The sequence below is a fragment of the Neolamprologus brichardi genome, chromosome 2, assembly GCF_056152115.1.
Source record: "Neolamprologus brichardi isolate AB-2024 chromosome 2, ASM5615211v1, whole genome shotgun sequence".
Lineage (NCBI taxonomy): Eukaryota > Metazoa > Chordata > Actinopteri > Cichliformes > Cichlidae > Neolamprologus > Neolamprologus brichardi.
In genome coordinates, this window is record NC_142105.1 from 20,187,937 (window position 1) to 20,211,778 (window position 23,842).

A 23,842-nucleotide genomic window follows, 5' to 3' on the forward strand; every position below is an offset into this window, starting at 1 on the left:
TGTCTATGAAGACACAGACACAATCAGTCTCTAATTGGATCTACAAGATGCATCAGTGAGGCATAAACAAGTTTCCATGGCAACATTAGGCTTTGTTACTGACCACCCCTCCCCTCCCCACCTTCTCGCTATTCCTCCATCTACTCCCCCAGCCCCCTCTATTTCTACTCCACAATCTCATTCCCCATTGCTTTATCCTTCCCTCTCATTCACCTCCTCAACATTTCCCTCATTCCGATTTTCTCTCATCACCACCACCACCACCCCTTTCTCCATCCTCCCCCTCGCTTCTCTCTCTACACACACACACACATCCACACACACACACACTCACACACACACACACACACACACACACACACACACACACACACACACACACGCACACGCACACACACACACACAAAAACAAAAACAAGCATGAAACCACAGAGCAGGGGGAAAAAGGAGAAAGAGGAGGCAAACATCATGATTACACTGCTGTTTGTTTCACTCAACAAGTAGCTTGCAGTTTCTGTTTTCTTTGTAGGTAAATTGTTGGCAATTTTTTGGGTTTTTTTGGTCAAATGTTCTGATTCAAACATTTAAAAGCCTGGCTAGCAACTAAAACGAGTAGCCTCACACTGGACTCCTCGCTTTTACAGGCCATTTATTCCGTTATCAAAGCGAGCCGCAACAATTTAGATGAATAATTAAGATTTCCAAAAAATCTTAATATCTTAATATCCCTGAAGGATTTCATCGTGAGCCGGCCCCTGTCATTGATTCAATTTTCCGAGCAGGCCTCCTAGTTGGCAGTTAGATAGCTATCCTAAGTGAATTCTCCGCTTCTGTTTCCCAGCCTTTGTTAACTGTCTGCTATAATGAGGCTCTGGCTGCTGTGGAGGTCTGGAAGCGCCATCGCAGATGGGAAAGAAGCAACATAAAAGAAATAGGGCAGCAATTAGTGTTTAGCCCAGTTTAAAAGCCCTCCACTTGGCAAGCTGCGGCCCAGCTCCAGTCCAGGATGTGAAACTAAACTGGTGGGCTGGGACTTTGTCTCCTGTTTGTCTCTCTGTTGGCTTAATCAGCGCCACTCCGGTGCTACACACAGCCACGCAATGAAGAGGAGGAGACGAGTGACTGAAGATTATTGTACTTTTGAGGAGGTCGAAAAGGGAAAAAAGGGGGTTGGCGGTGGGGTGGGGGTGAATTGCATCTTTCATTCATGTTGTCTGGAGACTTTTTAAGACCTGTTGATGAAAGAAGGTTGAGCGCACAGAGGAAGAGCTGTGCAGATACAAATAATGTTTCTGGGAAATGACCCTGAACGTGAGAGAGCCTTTATTCCCCTCATGTCAAACGAGGTGGATCTGCCTGAACCAAGCAAAATAAAGAGAATCATTTTCAAAACAACCAAATGAGGTTGGTTTTGTTTCATCTGGATGGCTCCACAGCATGCTGAATCCTGTAAAGAGCTTATGCAAACATACCTACGCTGTGGTGGAGAGGGAACAGAAAACAACGAAGCAAAAAGAGAGGAGAACCCCCCACCCTCCCACCCTTTTCTTTTTACATTCCACTGGTGAATATGAGCACATGATCTCAAATATGCTACACCCCCCACCCACCTTCCCATATGCGCACACACACACACACGGATGTGAGAGCACACAAAAGCACTGTGGGGTGCATCCTAGGCCTTCCCAGCCCAACTTCCCAGCCACCCCTATTCAAGCACCCTGCCCTCACCGACTTTCATATAAAACGCCGCCTACACTAAGGCCCACTCAAAACCCCTTACAGAGCCTCAATCTCCCCCCACCACCGCCATGTTCTCCACCCCCGTCCAGTCAGCCCGAGCCTCTGCCCCGAGCGTTGCGCTGGCAGGCAGCCTCGGCCGCTGTATGAATGGACCCGAGGCACAGGAACTGAGAGAGAAAGGGGCAGAGACGGCTCATATCAACAGAATGGTGTCAAATTGATTTGTTCCTCCTGAGCAGCAGCTCGAACATGCCATACATATCAATTAAAATCAATTACATTTCTGCGACGTATACACAGTTAATTCCTCCGTGCCGGGCCCCAGATGCAGGCACCGGCTCTTCTCTTAATGTCTCGATTTTGCAGCTGGGCGCATAATTACTCTCTCGTTCTCTTCAGCCTTTACAATACATAAAATCATGTAAAATAACAAACATATGCACACTCTCCACGCACAACAACAGGTATTCAATTCCCCCTGATATCAGCGTGGTAATTATCACACCAGGAAATCTGTTCCCTTACCAATTACTTCTTCTCTCTCTACATTATCCACACAATCAGCATGGCCGCCCCCACCCCCCACCTATTATTAGAGATTACACTTTCCAAACGGTGTGAGACATTTCCTAACATTTCAATCAATACTCCATAAGTTTGCCGCTCAAACAGATACTAGAGTCTCCCTGCAGTAAAGCAGGGAGACGCAGTTATAACTGTGTCATAACTGTGTGACACAGTTATGCTTAAGTCTGCAAAGAACACAAAGCCGTGTTATGCAAAGAGCATTGTGGTTGAGCGCTTGTGTAAGATAGTGTGCGGCGGCAGGGATTTACAACAGATTCATTCACTCGAGGCAGTCTATGTTTTGTGTAATCACAGGCTACAAATGCGTCCTGTTCTCATTTAAGTCAATCAATATTAAATAATTGCCTGCTACCAGGGACTGCTTTGGCCTTTCATTTCCCTCTAGGTGCAGCCAACTGCTTGCGCGGCCTCGCAATGAAAACATTCAAATAACGGGTTCTGAAATGGCTTCGCTCTTAATGTGGAGAGAGAAGACGCAGCATGGTCGTTTCAGGCCAAAGAGAGTTTTGCCACTAAGTCATGTGAACGACGACAGAACCAGACCCCAAACCCGTCCAAAGCTTCGAGAAGGTGAGCTGGTCGCAGGGTTGCGCTCGTAGCCCGGAGCCCGACCCCGATCGGTTGTATACATAGCTGGCTTCTGTCAGGCTGTCGCGGGGGCAGATGTTCTTAGGGAGGCCTGACTATAAACACACGCGCATAAACACACGCCCCGCAGTGTACACACACAGATTTCCTCACATGTCAAGCACAGTAAACAAGTCGCCTCCAATGCTCACCAAGGCCCCACACACACACATAAAGACACATGAGCAAACACAAGCATCCTGAAATTAAGAAAAACAAGGTCCATCTGGCCCCAGAACTGTTTAGTAAAGCAGGAAGGATTTGACCCTTATTATAGAAAAAGAACAACAAACTAGCCAGAGGGTAGCGATATTGGATAAACTATAAACTCCGGTCCAAGCTGCACTGTAGGCCAGACTTGGCAACAGTGACTTGCTGAAAAGTAGAAAGCTTGGTATTTTCCCTCCGGGCTGTCCCCATTAGAGGGACATAAATGACGATGTCAGAGGCAAAAAAAAAGACAGACAGAATATCCTGAATTCCACCCTGCAGAGAACTGCTTTTGTATGTGTGAACACAGGCTTCCTTTTTCTCTCTCTTTCTCACAGAAACACACAAACACGACACTAGCTTTAGTTAGCTCAGTCAACAGGCTGGCATGCAGAGCAGATCCCATCCAGCGTGGCTCATAACAGTGGCAAACGGATGAGCTCCAACGCAAGAGCACACACCCCTCGTGTTCAAAAACGAGCCCCGTATGCTTGCCCTCTATCACTGTCACATGAAGGGCTAGCATAACACCATCAGCGGCTGTAATGAGCTAACAAGATGATGCCCAGATGGCCTTGCCACAAGTAGGACAGAAGTGGACGTCGTTTCCAGACGAACAAGCTGAAGAGCACTGTTGAGCGAGAGGAGTGTCAGAAGTCATTAGGGAGGAGAAAGAGCATAATCTGTTTCTTCTTATGGCCTCTGTGGTTTCTGTCAGAGCTGAGCCCATCCCTCCCTAAGAGCAGGGGAGTTAAGCGAGCATGGGTGTATGCGGCGTGATTGAACGTCATCCACGGTATCGCTGACAGCAAGAGAAGGCCCAGGCTGTTGCTCTCTGGGCCTCCACTTATTCATTCTTCAGCTCGGGGATTGAGCTCTTCCAGCTGGAGGGCTGAAGAGAAGAGAAGAGAAGAGAAGAGAAGAGAAGAGAAGAGAAGAGAAGAGAAGAGAAGAGAAGAGATTTGGCTCGGCTTGAGAGACATTGGGTCAGTTTCAGCCTGAGTTTAGCCCTCATTCTGAGGTTGCTCTGTGACCCAAACACACACAAGGCTCTTTCCTCTCCCCTAGCCCCTTTCCTGGCCACAACACAACACACACAGACACACACACACACAGCCAGCTGCCTCCCATCACTGAGGAGCAGCCACAGATGGGCTCTGCATGCTCCGTAAAGATCTCTCCACAGGCCCAGTCTACAGTCACAGCCAAACCCGCCTGGCCCAAACTCACTGTATATGTGCTTGTGTGGCTGTGTGCAGATTATACATGTGTCCATGCAGGCCTGAGTGGGTGACGGTGAGCGGGCCTGTGTGCCAGACGCCCCGATTGAGCCAAAGTTTGCGATGAATGTGCGTGTAAATGAGGTGTGGGGTGCTGGACGATCACAGAGAGAAGGATCCCCGAGGACGAGCTGCCGCAGAGCAGAGAGTCGAGAGCTGGACCGGGATGCGAGGCTACAATCAGTGCCGAGCAGACCGAAAAGGGGGAGAAATCAGGAGAACCTCCCAGACGAACAATAGCATCCCTCACCCTCACCCCGACTGGGTTTCACTCCCACTTAAGGGAGCACAAGAAGAAACAAGGGGAAAGAAAAAAACCCATAACCATTATCAAACCCACACAGCTTGCAAACATGCTACCAGAGGCCTTTTTGTGCTTGGTATCTCTAACCCCATCAATAAGCCCTCAGAAAACATTTTCATTAAAAAAAAATTGCTGCTCAGTCACATGCACTAATAAACACATCCAACACACACACACTAAAACGTTAAAAAGTTATTTAATTTCTGTTCAACTCAGATACAGCCAGTCATGGTTAAATTCAATTGCTAACAATTGCCCTCCTATCTCAGCATGGTTAAAATTACTTGAGGGATCTCAGTTTTAGACTGAATAATGAAGCAAGTAAAAAAAGCTTATTGAGGATGAGGGTCTGGATACGGTTTGTTGCTAATTTTCCAAACTTGTGCTTCTAATAAAAGTGGCTCTTAGAAACACCGTGATGAAGTGCAGCTGCCCGGTTTAGAAATATTCTGGCACCCACACATCTGGGAATCAAATCAAATCACCAAAACACACTGGACACCCATTACTAATGTGGTTTTTCCTCTGAGGGATAGCTTGACATTTTGAGAATTTTGTTTATTTGCTTCCCAAAAGGCTAGCTTAACCTAGCATAAAGTTCTAAATGTCATAAGAGAACATGTCACTTTAATGCTTCAGTTTATAAACATGAGATATGATCATTTCTAAGACCTTAAGGTGCATTTAGGTTACCCTGCTCTGTCCTATGTGACAAAAGTAAATAATTTCTCTGTTTAAAGTAAGCTACATTGATACTTGCTTGTTTTCCAAAAGGCTAGCTTAACCTAGCATCAAGCTATTAGTACAATAAGAAAACATTTTGGTTTTACTCTCCAGTTTGTGTCATATATAAAAATGGAATATGATAGTTTTTAAGACCTAAAGGTCCATTTAAGTTAATTTGTGACATAGGACAGAGCCAGAATAGCCAATTCTCTTGATTTCTATTCTTTTTCTTTAAACACTTTAACAATTACTTCTAGAAATGGTTAGCTCAACCTAGCATAAAGCTTTTGAATACCAAAAAATAACATGACATTTTCACTTCAGTTTGTGTCATATAAAATGAGATATATTGTAATAATTTGTTTATGCTTGCTTGCTAGCATAGTCTTTATCATAATTATTAGCAAGAAAGAGCAAGTGATTATATATTCCAAAAGGTCAAACAGTTTCTAAATGAATCTGCCATAATGTGGTGATATATTAAGACTTGTGCTCTTTCAAGTCAAGTAAATCAAGGATTACTTGACTTTTTCAAAATTTTGTTTATTTGCTTCCCAAAAGGTTAGCTTAACATAGCATCAAGTTGTGAATGTGATAAGACATGATATCATTTTAAAACTGTATTTAGTGTTCTATATAAAAATGAGACCTGATCATTTGTAAGACTTACAGGTATATTTTTATTAATTTTTTTCACATAGGACAAAGCCGGACAAACCATTTTTCTCAATTTCCAGTCTTATGCTAACCTAACCCATATGGAAAAGATATATATAAATCTTATAAAGTTTGTATCTGTCTTGTGTGAAACTTGTATGAAAAACATAAAAGAGTGAAAACAGATATAAGATCCTTAGAAAAATTATATTAATGAAACTTGTATGTTTTGGATACTTCCTAAAATAGTATACAAAAGTAATGAGAAAGTGGCCTTATATGATTCACTATATGAAGCAAGCCAAATCTGATGCAAGTCTTTTATAAGTTTTTTCTATTTCTTTCCCATATGGGAAACAAGCCGGATGTTCACTTTGATGCTTGCTTAATTAATGTAAATAATAATTATATATTCCAAAAGGGCAAATAGTTCTTAAATTAATCTGCCCTAATGTAATAACATATTAAGACTTCCAGAGTCGGGGTCTTATAGAAAGATTTGAGTTTGCCTCTATAGAATACAGAAATGAACCGCATGCAGGTTGAGTTTTACAGCAGCTCTTTACGATCAAAGGGGAGCTACATCTATATTTTATAAGCCTGTATGTTGTTAACAGGTGTTAATATGACACAGCTACAGAAAATCTGGAATACTGGAAAGACACCAAAGCCTTCCTGGAAGAACAAAGGAAAGACATGGTGCACAGAAAGCGAATCAATCAATCTCTGCCAGAACACGTCTGGCTTTGACAGCGCAGCTCTGAACCCAGAAGTAAAAGATAGCACGCAGCAAAGTTCAAAATACTTCCATTGTTCATCTGTCAGTGTGAAAGACAATTGCACGGGAGAGGGAGGAAAAATACTAACACAATATTTATCTTGTGTCCCCTTCCATCCCGACTTACTCTTTTTTTAATGTATTCCTGCTATTGTGAGGAGTGCTGGGAGATGGATGGGTAGAGGAGTCCGGTAGGTGATATGTGTCTGCTACAAGCACTGTGTAGTCACTCACACATTTCCCCCTCCGTCTCCAATCTCGAGGAACGGCAATAATTCAGTCACCAACAAACAGCGCCGGGGTTTTTTTTCCTTCTTCTTCTTCTTTTTCTTTGTGGCATTTCAATTGTCGGTGGTTGGTGGTTTTTCTTCTGCATTGTTCTTGAAACTGCTTCCCTGGGAAACTGGGAAAGTCAAACAGCTGACGAGATGTCACCTCATGAACTCCCTCCTTAGTTTCACACACTCACAAACAACGACGTCGGCGATCTGACACACACTCATCCAGTCTCTCTTTTCTCCTTCCACAAACACACACACACAATTCTAAGGATCTCTCATCAACCGCGTGTCAAGCTCAATGACACACATCTCTGTCTAAACAGGCCATGAGCTGCTGCCTCTCACAGGCACTGGCTGTTGCCTTTCAAGGCCGGTGACTCTTGATCATATCAAATTGGACATGCGAGTCTTATGAAGGCTGCCGGTCTTCGCTCTTTGTTCGCGAGTCACGATAAAAGTCTCCCAGTGAACGTCTCTGGGTTTATCTTAGAGTGTGGACACATTCCTGAAAACCTTGTTTTCCATTTTGCCTCCAGCAGCAATCACTAAAAAAGTATGTGTGTGGTGCAATAAAACTTAAATTTAACAGTCATTTCCCCATAGCAATACCTGCTCACTGTGCATGCCCGTACCTGGGCTTTGCACATGCCTGTTGCAACTGGCGTTATATGAGAAGCACGTATGACCCGAGGAATCATCCGGTTGTTTGAACAGGGTTGTGAACACACACATTCTCACATGTGCATATATACTTACACATTCTTTAAAAGCCAACAGTAGCGAAACAAGAGAAGATAGGCCTCTCTGTATGCAGCTGACAGAGTGAATTACACAGAGAGCTAAAAACCACCGCTTCCCGTCTCACCCAACAGCACTGGATGGCTTTCAGATGGATTTCTCCGAATCTTGTACAAACAGTGAGTCAATATCGGGGTAATGGCCTATCGTTGAGGAAGAACAATTCACAAGTGATTTGCGGAGAAAATGTGTGTTTAGGGCACTTTGGACCGCACTCTGTCACCCAGCCGTAACTAGGGCGCTCTGCCAACAGGCTCCATTTGCAGGGCTTGACAAGAGTACTGCATGCAGGTATTTGAGTATTCTACCCGACCCCTTAATATGTGCAGCCATTCCTCATCAGAGGCAGGCATCGGAAAAAGAAAAAATAATAATAATAAGAGAGAGAGAATTCCCACTGATGAATAGCTGATAATTCTGTTTCTGACGATTCAGGAAGCCATGAAATCAATGACAAATTTGCGTTATGAGCAAACGTACACGACGTTTTAATCCTTCCGCACTTTGCCTCTGATATTTATGCCCTTCGCGGGCGCTTTCATTATCATAGAGCGTGTTTAATATTTCTCAGCTGCGTGAGAGGGACCGCCACACTACAGATGATTGAGTGTGCTGGATTTAGTGTCGTTCTCCTTCCCTTTCTCCAGCTGTGACCATGTACTTCAGGACATATACACACACACACACACACAGACACGACAGAGTCAACTGAGAGAGAGGGCACCAGAGAGAAGGGGGGGAAAAAAGAAAGAAGGGAGGCGGGGAGGAGGGAGCAAATCTGAGGACGTGGTGCCAACCAGAGAGGCCCACCGTGCCTCAGTCCCATCTCTCCAGCTGAGGGCTTTGATTCGCCTGATTGTCTCCAATATTGAGACACACAATAAACACAACACTTGGCGGCCATTTGCAATTCTAATCAGCTCCTCTCAACTGGCCAGGACAACTCGGCTAGAGCCCTCTGAGATATCACTCATCTGACTGCAAAATAATGACACAATCATCGCCATGGCTACGCTCCTACTACATCCCATGAGCGGCAGCACAGAGAGGATATTAATACACAGGAGCACTTGGAGAACCAAACGAATTAGCAAAGAGATTAGCCAGATACCGGGTTAATGAATGTGCCACGCAAGGAAACGCGCTCACACCCACCTCCTCTTTAAAAAAATGAGGAGCAGCAAGCGGACAAGCTAGCAGGTCTAAACCTGTTTCTGCAAGTGCATGCCGCAACAGGTTTGCTAAATAAACTATCTTCTTTCAACGTGAAATTCCGACTATGTAAACTTAGGCTGATTGTTTCTGGATAAGGCAGCGAGTTGTTAACTTTGACGGCACTATCTGTTTTTCAAATGCTCTGCAGAGTGCAGAAAAACCAGCATGCAAGCTCCGATGCGATCATTATCGAGTGAAACGTGAGCCTATATGTTGACACGGTGAAATACTGTGTTTCCTAGTGTTAAGAGGTTAACGTAATTTAGGACGTTTACGATAAGATAAGAGCGAGGGGGAAACGAGGGGTTTATCCTCAACAAACTGTCCCAAAAATCCTGCATCTGTGAATTCTAAAAAGCCTATCTGTTGGCTTTTCTCCCCCGTGCCATTTGCACCGACTTGACAACATGACGATAATAGATGCTTTGCAGATAAATGAGAGCAAAGTGACATGCAATCATCCAGCGTTTTAGTAGCCTTGATGTATTTGCTTTAACACGCAGGGGGAAGATGAGAAACTGAAATTTATTTCAGAAAATAACAGGCAGGTCTTATGAAACTGGTTATTAGACTTGCAAATCATTCCGATGATTCATAACGGGGACCATGCTCGTATGACCTCGTTTTTGTTTTTTATGTTTGTTTGTTTTTTCCAAGCATGCACAAGTGCATGCCTGCATAGGTTCATTTAAGTGTGTGTGTTGGTTTGTGAGGATTCTTGCAGGGGCATGTGAGCGACAGCCTGTCAGTGAAAGAGATGTCATTATCTGGCTGATGTCTGTGTGAATTGTGACCGGGTGCAGGGTCACATCTCTAGTGGGAAGCTGACACTGCGGGCAGGAAGCATTACTTTATGATTTTCCCTCCAGGAGGAAAACACTCATCACAATCAGCGACGCTACTGTTCAGGCCTCGTTTCGAGGTTAATTCAATATGGGCAGCATGCTAATGACAATAGCATGACGAATGCCTACATCTTAAAACCCGCTTTTTACAGGATACATGTTCTTTAAAATAACATAGTGGGGAATTTTTTTATGCTTTGTTCTCAGTGCCTTGAAAAAGAAGAAGGCAGGGGGGTTCAGGCAAAGCCCTTCCCTCCCTGTTCTTAGCCTTTGACTTTTTCTGTGTAACAACAATACACGGGGTTTTAGTTCAGTGTCCTGCAGTCGATCTGTTAGGCCACTGATAAGAGAAGCTGATGGATAGGTTTAATCAGCCAAGCCCAGGGATCAAGACCACGGGACAGATCAATCAAATGCTGTGTGGTTTCTAAAAGAAACTGCTTTTATCAGTGTCAGAAAGGACTCTCGCTGGATTTTTTTTCCTTTTTTTTGTGTTTGCAGGAAGGAAGAAAGCAACATTAGCAAAGTAAACTAAATATAAAGAAACAAGGGAATGTATTTCAGGTGCATGAGTGGAAAGCTACACTAACTAAGCCCGGCTAAAAATAAGCGCAGCAGAGCAGAAAAAGAAACATCTGTAATCACTACGCTGAGATTGTTAAAACTCCTTGAGGCAACTCTCAGACAAAGCATAAAACGAAATGTCCCTGGTCTCTTATATACACTAAACACCTCCTGACATAAACAGAAATAAAATGTAAAAAAAAAAAAAAACCTTCTGAAACAGTGAAACTAGACCTGCACTGAAATCAAACAGGAAGCACAACAGAAAGACTGAGAGCTATCTCCAGCGCACAACAGATCTCTGTAGAAAAGAGCAACGATGAACTGTAATAACTAGGACGCGGTGCTTTTAATACACAGCTGCCTTCCATTTCTTAAGAGAAGCTTCTTATCGGAGAATTTGAGTGACAAGCCTATTCTCTCGCTTACAATCTCGGGCTCATGATTGTAAAAGACAGCTACACATGTCCCATCAAATCCAAGACAAATTGGTTCCTCTTTCTTCTTTGCCTTGGATGGGAGATCTTATCCAGGCGGACATGCTTAAGTTGTCAGTGGGTTTTCTAAAACCCGTATTGAACGGCATATTGACTGATGCAATCGCGGAGACACACATCATTAGGCTCATTAACAGCGAATGTAAAAAGGGGAGGACGGCCTAACTGGTGCAGCGGGAGTCTGTGTCTCCTCTGATAACACTCGCCTTTAACAAGCGGAGTGCGCGGGCAAAGATGCAGGCTGTCGGTATTAAAATGAAATGTATGCGTGTGTGTGTGATGCGTCTGCTAATAAATAGCTTGTTTGACATGACGCTATTCTCATTCGCGCAGTTTGCTCTGTGATAACCGGTCGGATTGTGGCCTCGTAAAGACGCTCCATGTGTTGTTTTAGGAAGCCATTACAAACTGGGCTGTCTCCATTACAAGGGCTATCTGATCATTATTACTGCCATCTGTAACGCACACTCAAACCTTAATCTGGGCGAGCCAACCACAGCTGACTCCTGAGCTGGCACGCACGCACATCCATACTACCTTCCCCTGTATGTGCGTGTGTGTGTACATCCAAACGTGACACGGCAGCTGTTGCCTCGTCACATTGCGGGCCCTTGGGCTCGACACGTTTTACTCCAGCCTACTAAAGCAAGGCTGAGTGGAGCAGCGCAATCCCATTGAAGCCACTGACTTGTAAGTCTCTTTTTGAGAGGCCGAACCCCCTCCAACACCTGTGCAATGCAATCGCAATCTCCCAGCCAGAGCTGCTCCCACCCTTCAAAGGCTCGTCACAGGACGCACATCTAATGCAGAGAGATGGCCGGTTAAAGCCTCAGCCAGGCACACCGCTTTGAAGCGACTGCTCCGGCCCCTCCAAAAGAGAAGCCAAATCATTTCCCGTCCCTCTACCCCCGTCCATTGTGCGAGAGGTGCACCAGGCGCTCTTATTCGGTGGCCGCATGTGGGGCGCCTTCAAAGATCACGCCACTCCATTCCAAAGCAGGGCCACTACAGGAAATGAGACTCTCCCGGATGCACGGGGGCTTCTCGGCAATAAATATATTCATGCATTCATGTATATTTCAAATAAGAATTTGACTCAGCCCGCATAATGCACATGGCAAGGTTCAGACTTTGAGATTCTTGACATGCATGAGGCGCTACAATCAGGAGTGTATAAATAAATCAGAAAACGCAGCAAACAGAGCTCCTAAAAGCAGCAACACAGGGCCTGAGCTCGGCGCGAAGAAAAGGACTCGCAGAGGTTTGTCTGAAAGAGAAAAAGCTTTCATCTCCGAGACAGCAGAGGAGAAGAGAGGAGTGATGTGATGGATGTTTGGGCTGTCATGTTTCACAGTTGGGGGGGGGGACTTGAGACAGATGAGAGAAATAGCTAAAAGTAGTCAAACTTTTCAGGGCGAAGGGGAAAATGGAAGATGAGACAGCAGAACAGCGGATGGAGCGCCACACATTAAGATTAGCCGGTTAAAATCGCAGTGTGAAATCTCGTGCTACGGAGCCTCGAGAGGCAAAACCGCCAGAGTAACTCGTTAAACGGAGCCGACACAACGCCGACGGTCGTGTTCTCCGAACAGTTCATAAAGGGAAGCTGAGAGGTTTTGGGATATTGTGTTTGCTTTAGCAGAACCTAACTCCGATTTCCAATATCGGAGAGATGATGAGGGACTTCCACGGCTGAGCACATCATGGGGGAGAATAAACACACATGTAATGGGAAACATGTGTGTGCGAGATGAAACGGCCTCCCTCATATGAATGGGATGAAATATAGACCTGCGTCCTGCCGGGCTCCAATCAGGGCCGTAAGAACTCTGCATGGAGGGGAAATGACGGACCCCCGACGGGCTCACACACACACACACACGCACACACACAGATACGGATAAGCTGCCAATATGGTCATTCTGGAGCAGATTCATGTGGAGGCCAGAGTCTGACAGTGACATCTCCATTCACTCCTGAATTCTTTTTCGCTTCCCAACATGCATGGGCACACACACACACATGCACACACACATGCACACAGAGCTAGAGGCCATGGGAGGAGGAGGAGCAGCACTGAGGCATTAAAAAAAAGCCTTTCTCCCCGCAGTGGGTCTCTGTGGGGTTTAGCATGGCATTATGGGAAGATTAGACTTTAGAGTGCTTTACTATCTGATGTCATTGTTGGTTTTACGTTGTCTGGATGGCTTGTGGAACTCGGACCTGATGGCAGGCACATTTCTCTCCAGACAAAATGCTCGGGGCTGCAGTTGTGATTGATTACAGGTTCCTATTGTATCTGTCTGGTATGGCTCTGTTGGAAGAAGAATTAGTCAGACAAAAAAAGTCATGGAAACGCTACACATTTGACTCCATCAATCAAGTCAGCAATCAAAATAATTCAATTAAGAGACTTAAATCCCGCTGGCTCACCAGTCCCTGCTCCAATAGCCCAGAGACAAACTCAATTTACTGACAACCCATACATGATAGCATTAACTCCACTTTAAGGCTCCAATCTTTTTCCATTACTTATGTTTTCTAAATATCAAGGGAAATTCAGAGGAAATAGCAGAGCTATGGTGTTTACCGGGAGAGACGACAAGTTGGAAAAAATTAAATAAACAAGAGCAGCTTCAAATGCATAATGAAATTGTAGAAGGGCTGTCCGGACAACTAAGCTAATTTGCAAGTTGTTTAGAAGGCAGACTTATTTGCAAAACACAAGAAACTTTACAAATGTGTTTTCATAGGCCGTACATCAATGATGCAGGATTGCAGACAGACTGGGAAATGGAGGTTGCTGAATATGTGTGTAATTTTCTTTTTTCCCCCCCGTTTCCGAGGTGTGAAAGGGAATGCAGGGTTGCGCTGGGGCGTCCCGGGGAGAGGCGATTGAAGCGTCACTCACAGCTGCCACACAGAGCCCCGGCGCACAGCAAATCCCAGGCCCGGGCTTTTCCCGGGCAGAGGGGCCGGGGCCGGGCCTGGGAGCAGCAGGAGTCCCACAGGCCTTTTCTTCCAACTCCTCTCACCAGCACAAGGGGGACCAGGTCCCTGCTGGGAGTTTGCTTAGAAAAGACTGAGCCAAGACTTGGCAGAATGGGTTAACGGAGGCATACACACACACATATACACACACTATTTCAAATGCTTTTTGGGGGCTGTCTGTCTTGCCTGTGGGCATGGTGGGAAAAAAATGAAGTAGCGAAGAGAAAAAAACCCCCAAAGATAAATCAAACTTCCAGTTAACAGCTGAAAATTTGGGACACGCAAACGCAGAGATGCAGAAAGAGACGATGAGCAAGAGAGGCACTGCTCAAACTAGATTACCGGAGAAATGAGTGGGGGGTTTTCTGCTCGATGCCCGGGGAGCCTAATAGAGGAAAAGTCCCAAGGATTATACACTGTGCCGTTTCCACGCTCGGCCTAATAGTCTCCATGTCCTGCCTCTGTATGCCATAGATGGATTATGATGCTTTATAATTAACATGGGTAAGGGGGTTGTTACAGACCGCCCATCTGCCACGCTGACACACTTACGGGGGTATCCCTTGGGAAAAGGAGGCCGCTACCACACTATTCCATTACTTTATCATTCTATCATTCTATTATCCTACCACTCGATTCAATTACCCTGTCACTCCATTAGTGTACTCGTAACAGTGAACAAAGAGCTCCGTGATGATCATTAATGATATGTTCCGAGCCGGTTGTGGCGTGGTCATGCTTCATCCAGGCTCTTCTTGTAAAAATATGATCTTTTACAAAGCACGGCTCATTTTTGGTTCCAATTAAGATGTCAAATGTAAATTGAGCTCGTGGGCAGCCATAAGAAACATCTAAATGTGATACACTTTATTTTATTATTCTTTTTTGGAGCATGCAAAAGATTACTTGCCTTCATATTCTGCAAGAAAAAACTGAGGACGTAAACTGTTACTCTTGACTTGCAGAGTAAAAGCATTTTTTGTCAATAATACACATTTTTTTAGTGTTGAAAGTTCCAGAAAAACTTTTGTCCAACTAAATCTATCGTTTGCTTAATTAAGTTGAAACTTGTAAAAATGCTACAATTTTCATTTGTATTTTTGTTTTGGAGTTTAAAAAACAAAGGCGAGAAACCGCATAACCCTACATCGCAATTTATATTCCCACCTCAGTGTTTTCACCAATTTTATTTGTTAATAAACACGCACTTCCTCTCCTGTCCCACACATTTTTGCGATTAGTCGCTGGGCTCCGTCACCTCCTGGCACAGTAAATGCAAACCAATCCCACAAAGGTCTTTAGTGTGCCACAAACTCGAAGGGGGAAACAGATCCCTCGTCGCCTGTATGCCGGTGACAGCCCCTGACGTCTTAAAGAATGTGCGGTGCAGCTGGCTGTTGAGGTTGCCTGCCCACTGTTAGGGAATGGCATCCGATGAGGTCTGCCTCCTCAGCACAGAGGGGTTCTATGAGAAAGAGTTAAGTCTGTGAGGTCAGTCTGGAGGAGGAGGTTACGAGTTCCCCGAGTCGGAGCCGTGGGGGTAATGGTTTTAGAGATGGCTGTCACACAGATCCGTTCCACTGTCCAATACTGCCGCTGATCTCCACCAGCCCGAGTCTGCTTGCTTTTCAATTGCTCAACTTCTCTCTCCCCGTCCTCCTTTCTTCTTTTCTCCCCTTCTTTCCTCCTTGCACTGACACATGGAAGTAATCTAGGATCTCTATGCTGGACTCAAAGGATGTGCGGTTGAGCCCGGGGCTGCATTTCGACGCTCTACATTAGCTTCCTTTCCTCTTCTGTTTAATCCCCTTATATTCAACTGCTCTTATGTAAAAGAACTTAGATGGAAAACAAAAGGCAGACTTTGCCCATTCAACTTTTTTTCTCTCTCTCCCTCTCTCTTCATTTCCTGTAACTCTGCATCCCTTCCCATTTTTCTTCTCGAATCAGCTAAAAGCACAGGCGAGGCGACAAGTAGGAATCTTAAGGGAAGCCTTCCAGCACCGTCGTCTGTGCCTCTGCTTGGCAGAGCCGGAGCTGATGGGAACTTCCTGGTCGCTGCCAGCCAGGCCTCCGTCTAATGAAGCTGGGTCGCTAACAGCCTGTAAGGCAGCCACTGTTCAGCCACTCTACACTCATCCACCACCCGGCCCTCGACACTTTCACAGGGGCACACTGGCACGCTCCTAACACTTCCTTAATGCTCCGCTGTGGCTGGACAAAGAACAATGGCGCACGGACGTACACTCTTAAGCGCTCCTTCACTTCCACGAGCTCAAGAGGAAAAATAAACAAGACTCAGACTGATTGGAAGTTTATTTTATACTCAACTGAACTTACAATTACTCTTTAAATAAGCATCTATACACCCTATTTTTTCCTTTTAGGAGGTAGGATCCTTTATTGGGTACAAGCAAAAGAAGACAAGGCAGGAAATACGGGACAGAGGGTAGGGGAGCGACTCCCAGCAAAGGAAGCAAGCCAGTTGTGGTGCTGCTCGGCTGAATTTGCACCCATGTGGTGCACGCCCTAGCCACTCAGCTATCATGACCCATTTAAATGAATGTGGTGTTTATCCCAGTGAAGAATTTTTTGTTGCATAATGCACTTTGCTGCATTTGTCATTGTTATCAGTGACTCACAACTCTGACTCACTAGCAACTGTCACACCTATATGAAAATTCCCCAAATGTAAAAACAGTTTTTACTCCAGGGCTTTGGTAACAAGTTCTTATCTGTCATCCCCCCAAGCATAAGTATATTAGATGTCTTATTTCACACAAACACTCCAAAACAAAACGGCAAGTGTTAAAAATGCTAAATCCCAACCAGCTTTTTTTGAAAAATTTATTTAATTAATTGGTGGTGGTGGTGGGGGGGGGGGGCAGGAATTAGGCAATATGTGTGCAATGTGTGCATTTTGCTGATTTTTTCTGTGCCATTTCTGTTAGTTGATGTGTGTGCAATATTTCTACTAGTGTCAGGTTACAATCTTGAGCTGCAACTCCCCAGATAAACAAAAAAAAGTCAATACACTTGATTTGGATTTTTGCCTGTTTGTGTAGCTGTATATATTTAAATATACTATTTAAATATATAAATTTAAATAGAAATACATATGGTAATATTGTGATATGACACGTTGCCTGCGGATTTAGATTCTCGACGTCAGTAAAGTTGCTGTTGATTGTGTCCAGTCACTGCTGTTTATGTTCTTGTTCTGCTAATTGACTAATCCTTCCAGGCATTGTCCCCTCTTGCCAAATGATTCACTGCTTTCAGCTGCTGTCCCTGTAATATGTCTTGAAAGAAAACCAACTGGAACTGTGGGTCACGACGACCAGTTGGAAAAACACACACACACACACACAGAACAAAAAGACGGAGGAAGAAAGAAAGAAAAAATCCAAACAAATTAGTAGCAAATGCTACTTTTCCCAAACTCGGGGAACAAAAGCTTTGGTTTCGTGTGCACCACTGCTTGAATATAAAGAAATGAATGCATCAATAACACAGCAAAACAGAATGATCAGCTTTCAGTGATGTGGCAGCCAAAACCACCAGTGGATAAAGTGAGTCCATCTGGAGCAAAACCATGATGAAAAAGCTGCATTGTTTTCCTCTTTTTCTTTTTCTTCTTCTTCTACTTCTTCTTCTTCGCTGAAATAACCTACACGCCCTGCAGCCCTCTTTCCCGAGCCCAGGTGCCTTGTGTAGATAACCAAATGAAGAATCTGCCATTACCCACACACACCGCTGAAACAACAGTCGTGTCGACACAGAAGCACGCGTGTGCGCGCACACACACAGACACATAAAAGAAAACGCAGCTGTCCTTACAGCGAGACACAGGGACCCTTTACAGCACTGTGGGCCAGTTGCTATCCAGAGGTATTTCTTATTGGTTGGCCCTCTCTCGTTCTCTCTGAGTGGGGCTCAGGCTCTAAGTCCTCTCTGTGTGTAATGAGATCTCTATCAGAGGGAAACATGATCAGAGTCTAAAGGGTGGAGAAAGGGGGAGACTGTGGGAGGCAGAGAGAGAGAGGGAAAAGGTACGTATCGCGAAGGGGTAACGGGGGCAAGCGGCGGGGTGTGAGGCAGGGAAGAAACAAAAACAGGCCTCTGACCCTCCCCGACAGTGACCGCGGCTGCACGGAGCAGGAGAGGGGAGCGCTCGCCGGACTCCGAACCAAATCCTGATTCTCGTCTGAGGCTGCATCCGGCTCTCGCTCAACAGGTTTCGGCAGTTTTCAAGTTGTGCCGTTTCAGTTTGTTTTGTTTCACTTCCTCCTGAAAGTCGGCATAGCTGAGCAGGTGAAAGTGGCAGATGAGTCAGTGTCTGACAACAAACCTATTGAAATGATTGCTTTGGTAAGAGGCACTTCCAAGATAAGGAAGACATTGTATTCTTCTCATTACCTCATGCAAAGAAAAAAAAAGAAAGAAAGAAAAAAAATCTGCCTAATTAGCTTATTGTAAAACACTAAACATGAAAACAAAACCAGCAGCAGTTAAATTAAATTATGCTGTGATAAAAATGTAGTGAACCAATAAAATTGCTGCCTCATCATCTCAAAGCGCTTTGCAATTAAAAAAAAAAAAAGCCACAAAAATTCCTCTTTTTTGTTTTGGGAAAAATTAAACATATTTGCTAAATGTCCCAGTGGTAATAAAGTTTAGCTTAATTACAAGCCCACTGAACCGTTTAACCACGCAAGCGTGATATAAAGCAAACCAGTCAACTGTTAAACTCTGAGCCAGACAGCTGAGGTAAAGGGACAGCAAAGTAAGTCGAGTAAAGTAGAGACTCACAGGCTTGAATCAGGAGACTTTACTTTTTATCAAACGCAAATGCTCTTTTCGTTTTTACCCCCCTTTCTTCTGCTATTTTGCGTCCTTTTGCGGGCTTTGACACAGAGGCCAAAAAATAAAAAATAATTCATGTAAAGTCTTTCCAAGCCTCACCAAAAAATGCAAAGAGTTCAAAAGAAGTGCAGCAGACTGTTGCCCAGCCTGTAGCCACTTCCTCGCTGCATGTTTTTAGAGGTGTGCAACTGTGTTTTCCATCTCTCCTCCTCTCCTTTTCTTTCTCTTACCCCTCTCTCACCACCTTGTTTGTCTCTTGAGCTGCTGCAAACAGGCTGTGGTAGTTACAGGTCATGAGGTAAATATTAGCCGAGGAGGGCTGGAGGACGAGCAGGAACCGCTCACAGCAACCTTGTCAGATCATCATTAAATTGGCATCACTGCAGTGTACCTCAGCACAGTGTGAGTGTCAGTGTGTGTGTGTGTCCATGTATGTAGCACGCCTGTACATAGTGGCGCTAGCTTCAGCCAAGGCGATGGGACGTGATCAGTCATAACAAAGTGACATTTCGTGGCATAATCCCACTCAGCTAAATGAGAACTAATCCGATTTGCTCTGATCAAATGTTAGACTGTTCTTTACCGGCCGGGGGGACGCTGACACATCCCAGCCTTCTTCTTCTTTTTCTGCACGGCTGCTCCTTCATCACCCCCCCCCCCCCCCCTCCCACCGACACCCCTACTTTGCCACTTCACTCATCCGGCCTCAAATTAAATATCAAAAAGGTCTGATGCATCCTGCAGCAAAAAAAAGAAGAGAGAACTAAAACTCAAGCATGTTTCCTCTTGTTATTTTTCTCGCAAGACAGTGCTACCGCGATGATGTATGCTGCCTGTTCAAGCACGCTGGGAGGAAATCAATTAAGCAAACCCCCAGTTATTGATAATACAGGAGGCGGGAGTGATGGCATCCTCACATGAAAATCCATAGCAGCAGGAATGCACATAAACCTGCACAAACACACACACCGTAGCGGCCCAAACCTGCTGGTTTCCTAGACTTTGCCTCATAACTCATGGCCTGTGGGGAGGCACTGGTATTGTTATAGTTTTTGTGTGTATGTAGTACACTGTGCAAGCAGAGGGCCAGATTAATTTATTAGCTGAGGCAGCAGCGCTCCCAAAAGCAGGAACAGGAAGTAAGACATCGTAAATCTCGATAAGTCACCAGATAGTGTACTGTACATTTCTATAGGCTTCTCCCACTGTTATCGCTATAGAGTAATACAGGCCAATACCGAGAGATGGAGTTTAGAGGAACAAACAGTGAAGACTGATGCTGATTCCTGCGCAAGCACACCCACCCCATCTCTTTTTCTTTTACTGCCTATCAGCGAGTGCTGCTGACTGATACATTTCAGAGCAAAAACAGGTTTGTCTCTCTCTCTTTTTTTTGTTATTGTAAAGCCTGCACACAGCAAGATAATTGTCTATTGTTTTCCAAAAGGCAGAGCAGCGGGATAATTAGCTTGAGAGAACACTTTGCAGAGTGCATTATTGTTCCACTGTGAACTTTATGAAATATTCAGCCGTTCGTGGGGATTTTACAAGGAGCAGAGTGGAGAAACAGATGGAGAAACAATCTTCCAGTCCCTAAAATCCCAGCATGGTAACCTTCTAAGACATTCCCTTCAGGTGACATCATCAATCAATAAATGTCTCCCTCTATTTTTTTTTTTTACTCTTAACTAAAAAGTGTGGATTTTTGCATGTGCGTGTGTGTGTGTGTATCTTTGTCTGATGACGCTCATTGTTCCACTACTTCTGCAGCCAAATAAAAGCTGATGGGCCGTAGTCTTGCCATTAGGACCAGGCCACACACACACACACACTCAGAGACACACACTCCAATGAACATGGCAGCAATATTCATACCCACTGACTGCACAACGAGCCTCTATGACATTTGACATTTGGGGGATAAATCATGGATTCACTTCAATGAGTAACTTACAGTTATAGGCTGGTCGAGCTACTCTCCATTTCCCCTCAGTGCTGTGAGCTCGAATGAAGGTCAGCTCCAACCACACAGATCTTTTTCTCTCTCTCTTTTTCTCTTTTAGTTTATTTCCCCCCCTTTATGAATGCTTTCCAACATGATGTAGATGTGGGAGTCAAGTCTAAGTGGGTGATAATTGTTACCAGAGCGTAATCTATTATCAGTAGTCTGGGCTCACTTTACTTGTTTGGATGGAAATAATATGGATTTTTAAAGAAAGTGTCTGGCTTTCAGCTGCTGACTTTTGAAAAACGTGTCCTTGATTTCATGGGAAGAAATTGCGCTGGATCCAAGCCAGGGTAATTAAGAAAAATACAATTTTCGATCATTTGCTCACCTGATATCTGGAACCATCTTGTTATGCATTTTTGTGGGGAGAAACTAAATTCAAACTTGGCCACTTTGGACGGAGTGTGGCCCTCGTACGCCTGTTGGGAGGAAAGAATATCCTGCGCTATAGCTGAACACACTTGGCGTGGTTTACTTGACTTTTTCACCTTTATTCTTTGCACCAATTATGAGTGGATGAACTTCTCACAGCCCTAGAATAGCCGTGATTTAGTTGGAAAATAAAACGGTGGGTGCAATATTGCGAATAAAATTGCTATAATTACCCATCTTAATGTGTGATTTAAGCTGGGCCCGTTGTACATTGTATAAGCATGTACTTAACGGTGTTTCTTCAGTGTTGGGAAATTCCCTACTGGGAAAGACGTCAACGCCACACTCTGCGGCGCAGAAAGGACAATTAGAACTAAATAAATTATGTTCTTTTTAAGATAATTGCCACATTTAACAGAACATTTAACCCAGCGTGTACACAATGGCAACTTTTCCATAAATGTTAGCCCTCCATTGAGCGCGCACACACACTCACGCACACCCATAGAGTTTGACAGCCTCGTCCAAATGAAAATGCAAGACTTACTTGGGATTCTGCGAGCTCCAGATTATAGTCTCCAGCGACTTAGCCGAGGGTAACGCCGACCTGCACATTATTGTAAAGATCCAGAGGTAATACTTCCAACAACCGAGTCCCGCCATTCTGATAAATGCACAAGACGAGTGAGCCGAGAACTCTAGAGCTACGGACGGTGCGCTTGGCAACCTTTATCTGCGGTTCGCCCGGTGGGAAGGTGAGCTACGATCAGTCGGGAGCATGTGAGGTCGATATCAGATACATGTCCTTGTGTCCGACTTCTTTAGATCTGCTCCAGACCCCGTGTCCTTAACTGAACTGCCGTGCGAAGGAGCCCCGGTTCTTGATAGGATTTGGAGGAAAGCAGCAGCAGCCCACCGAGTGTCCTGGTTGACCTGTGGCTGAGGCAGTAGAAAGAAAAAACACCCCCTCACGACCTTTTCTTTCACTCTGTGGACAAAACTCAGCGATCCCTATGCGTGGAGCGGATCTGACCAATCGCGCAGTTTTGCCACAATCTGGCGATGCGGCTGTCGGTGGAGCGCCGCGCCGCGTCTTTGTCAGAGCTGCCCTCGGTGGTGTGTGTACCTGTCGCCGTTTATAGCCAACAGATGACCACATTCATCCATCAGTCACAACTCCGCAGCACGCCAGGAATCCCGAGGTCCACTTCATTCCAGTGTTATCTTTCACTCCTCCGCCTCCTTCTTTTGCTATTCTTCCTTCCCCCCCCCAAAAAAAAGGAATTGAGTTTCTATTGTAAATATTCCTCCTGGCTCTCAGTGGCGTTACGCGTGCGTGTTGCGCTCCGGCAGGGTCGCTTCTAGTCCAACTCGGGCATGCTGCGTGGCCGGTGCGTAAAAATACAGTCCGGTCTCCCCGCTAGTTTATTGCTTCATGAAACACACACAAAAAAGTGCCGAGGTAAGATTAGACCTGCTCCCCTGCTTCTCGACGTGGCTCCTAAATCAGCTCACCAACATTTCCACGCCGGTATGTTGTGTTTTTTTTTCCTGACCGTCTGTAACACTGTGCCCTCCGGTGTGTGCGGCAGCCCGAGCTCAACTGTAACCCGAGCTGAACAGAGCGCATGAGGAACAGCCCACTGTGCCAGCGGCGGCCAATCACAGCGCTCTGTCCGAACTTGGAAGCAGGAAGCGAAGGCATTTAAGGGACGTGGATGGGTAGATGGTAGGTAGAAGGAGGGAGCGAGAATTGGTGAGGGGGGCGGGGGTGTTATTGGGTTGACCCCACATCTCCACCTCCCCTCTCACCACCACCTCCACCACCACCTCGGCCCGAGCCATCGACCCAAATTGAAATGGGCGTTGGAGTTATTCGTCATACTGAAAACGAGTGCACCAGAGTGTGTGTATGTGTGTGTGAAAGTGCTTACAAGAGCAAAACTTTGGCCCCTTTAAGTCCAGGGCTTGTTGTTCCCAGTAGATAACTAATTACTAATTGGTCCATCAAGAAATTCGCCTGGAGCGCCACATTTATCATTTTGGTTATGAAGGATTGCATTTGTAACATTTTCCCTACGACTAGTCTGTTATTTCTGCTACTTCTAGCTGTGCCGCTGTAAATATATTGGTTTTATTCTATATACACAGGATTACAGTATCTGTTCTTTTGGCCCCCTTCTTTTTCTTCTCTGAAGGGAATGATGATTAATGGTCTCTTTGGATCTCTTTCTAGTCGTCCTCTTTTGGGATAATGAACTGCATGAGAACTTAGTCTCCAGTGTCAATAGACAATAGACGGTCGGTAGCCTATAGTCACTGGGCCATTCATTCACTGAGGAAGAAATGCTTGACACATAATTGATCATGTCCATGTCTGTGCCCCCTTTGTGCGCGCATATGTGTGTGTGTGTTTGAGGGAGAAAGGAGAGGAGAGTTCCCCTTCATTTCCTTGCATTTATTCAATCAATGCTGCCCCCTAATGGCTGTGA

At 45.1% G+C, this 23,842-nt stretch overlaps 1 protein-coding gene across 1 annotated transcript in view; it reads right to left on the bottom strand.

Annotated features, from left to right (window-relative positions):
* The window catches only part of efnb1 (ephrin-B1), a 58,500-nt gene extending 35,559 nt beyond the window's left edge, over positions 1–22,941 (bottom strand). The window contains exon 1 of the mRNA XM_006781751.3: positions 21,898–22,941. Within this exon, the coding sequence (XP_006781814.1) occupies positions 21,898–22,013 (116 nt within the window). The 5' untranslated portion in view covers positions 22,014–22,941. The remainder of the gene's footprint in view (positions 1–21,897) is intronic.
* Between the last annotated feature and the right edge of the window lie 901 nt (positions 22,942–23,842).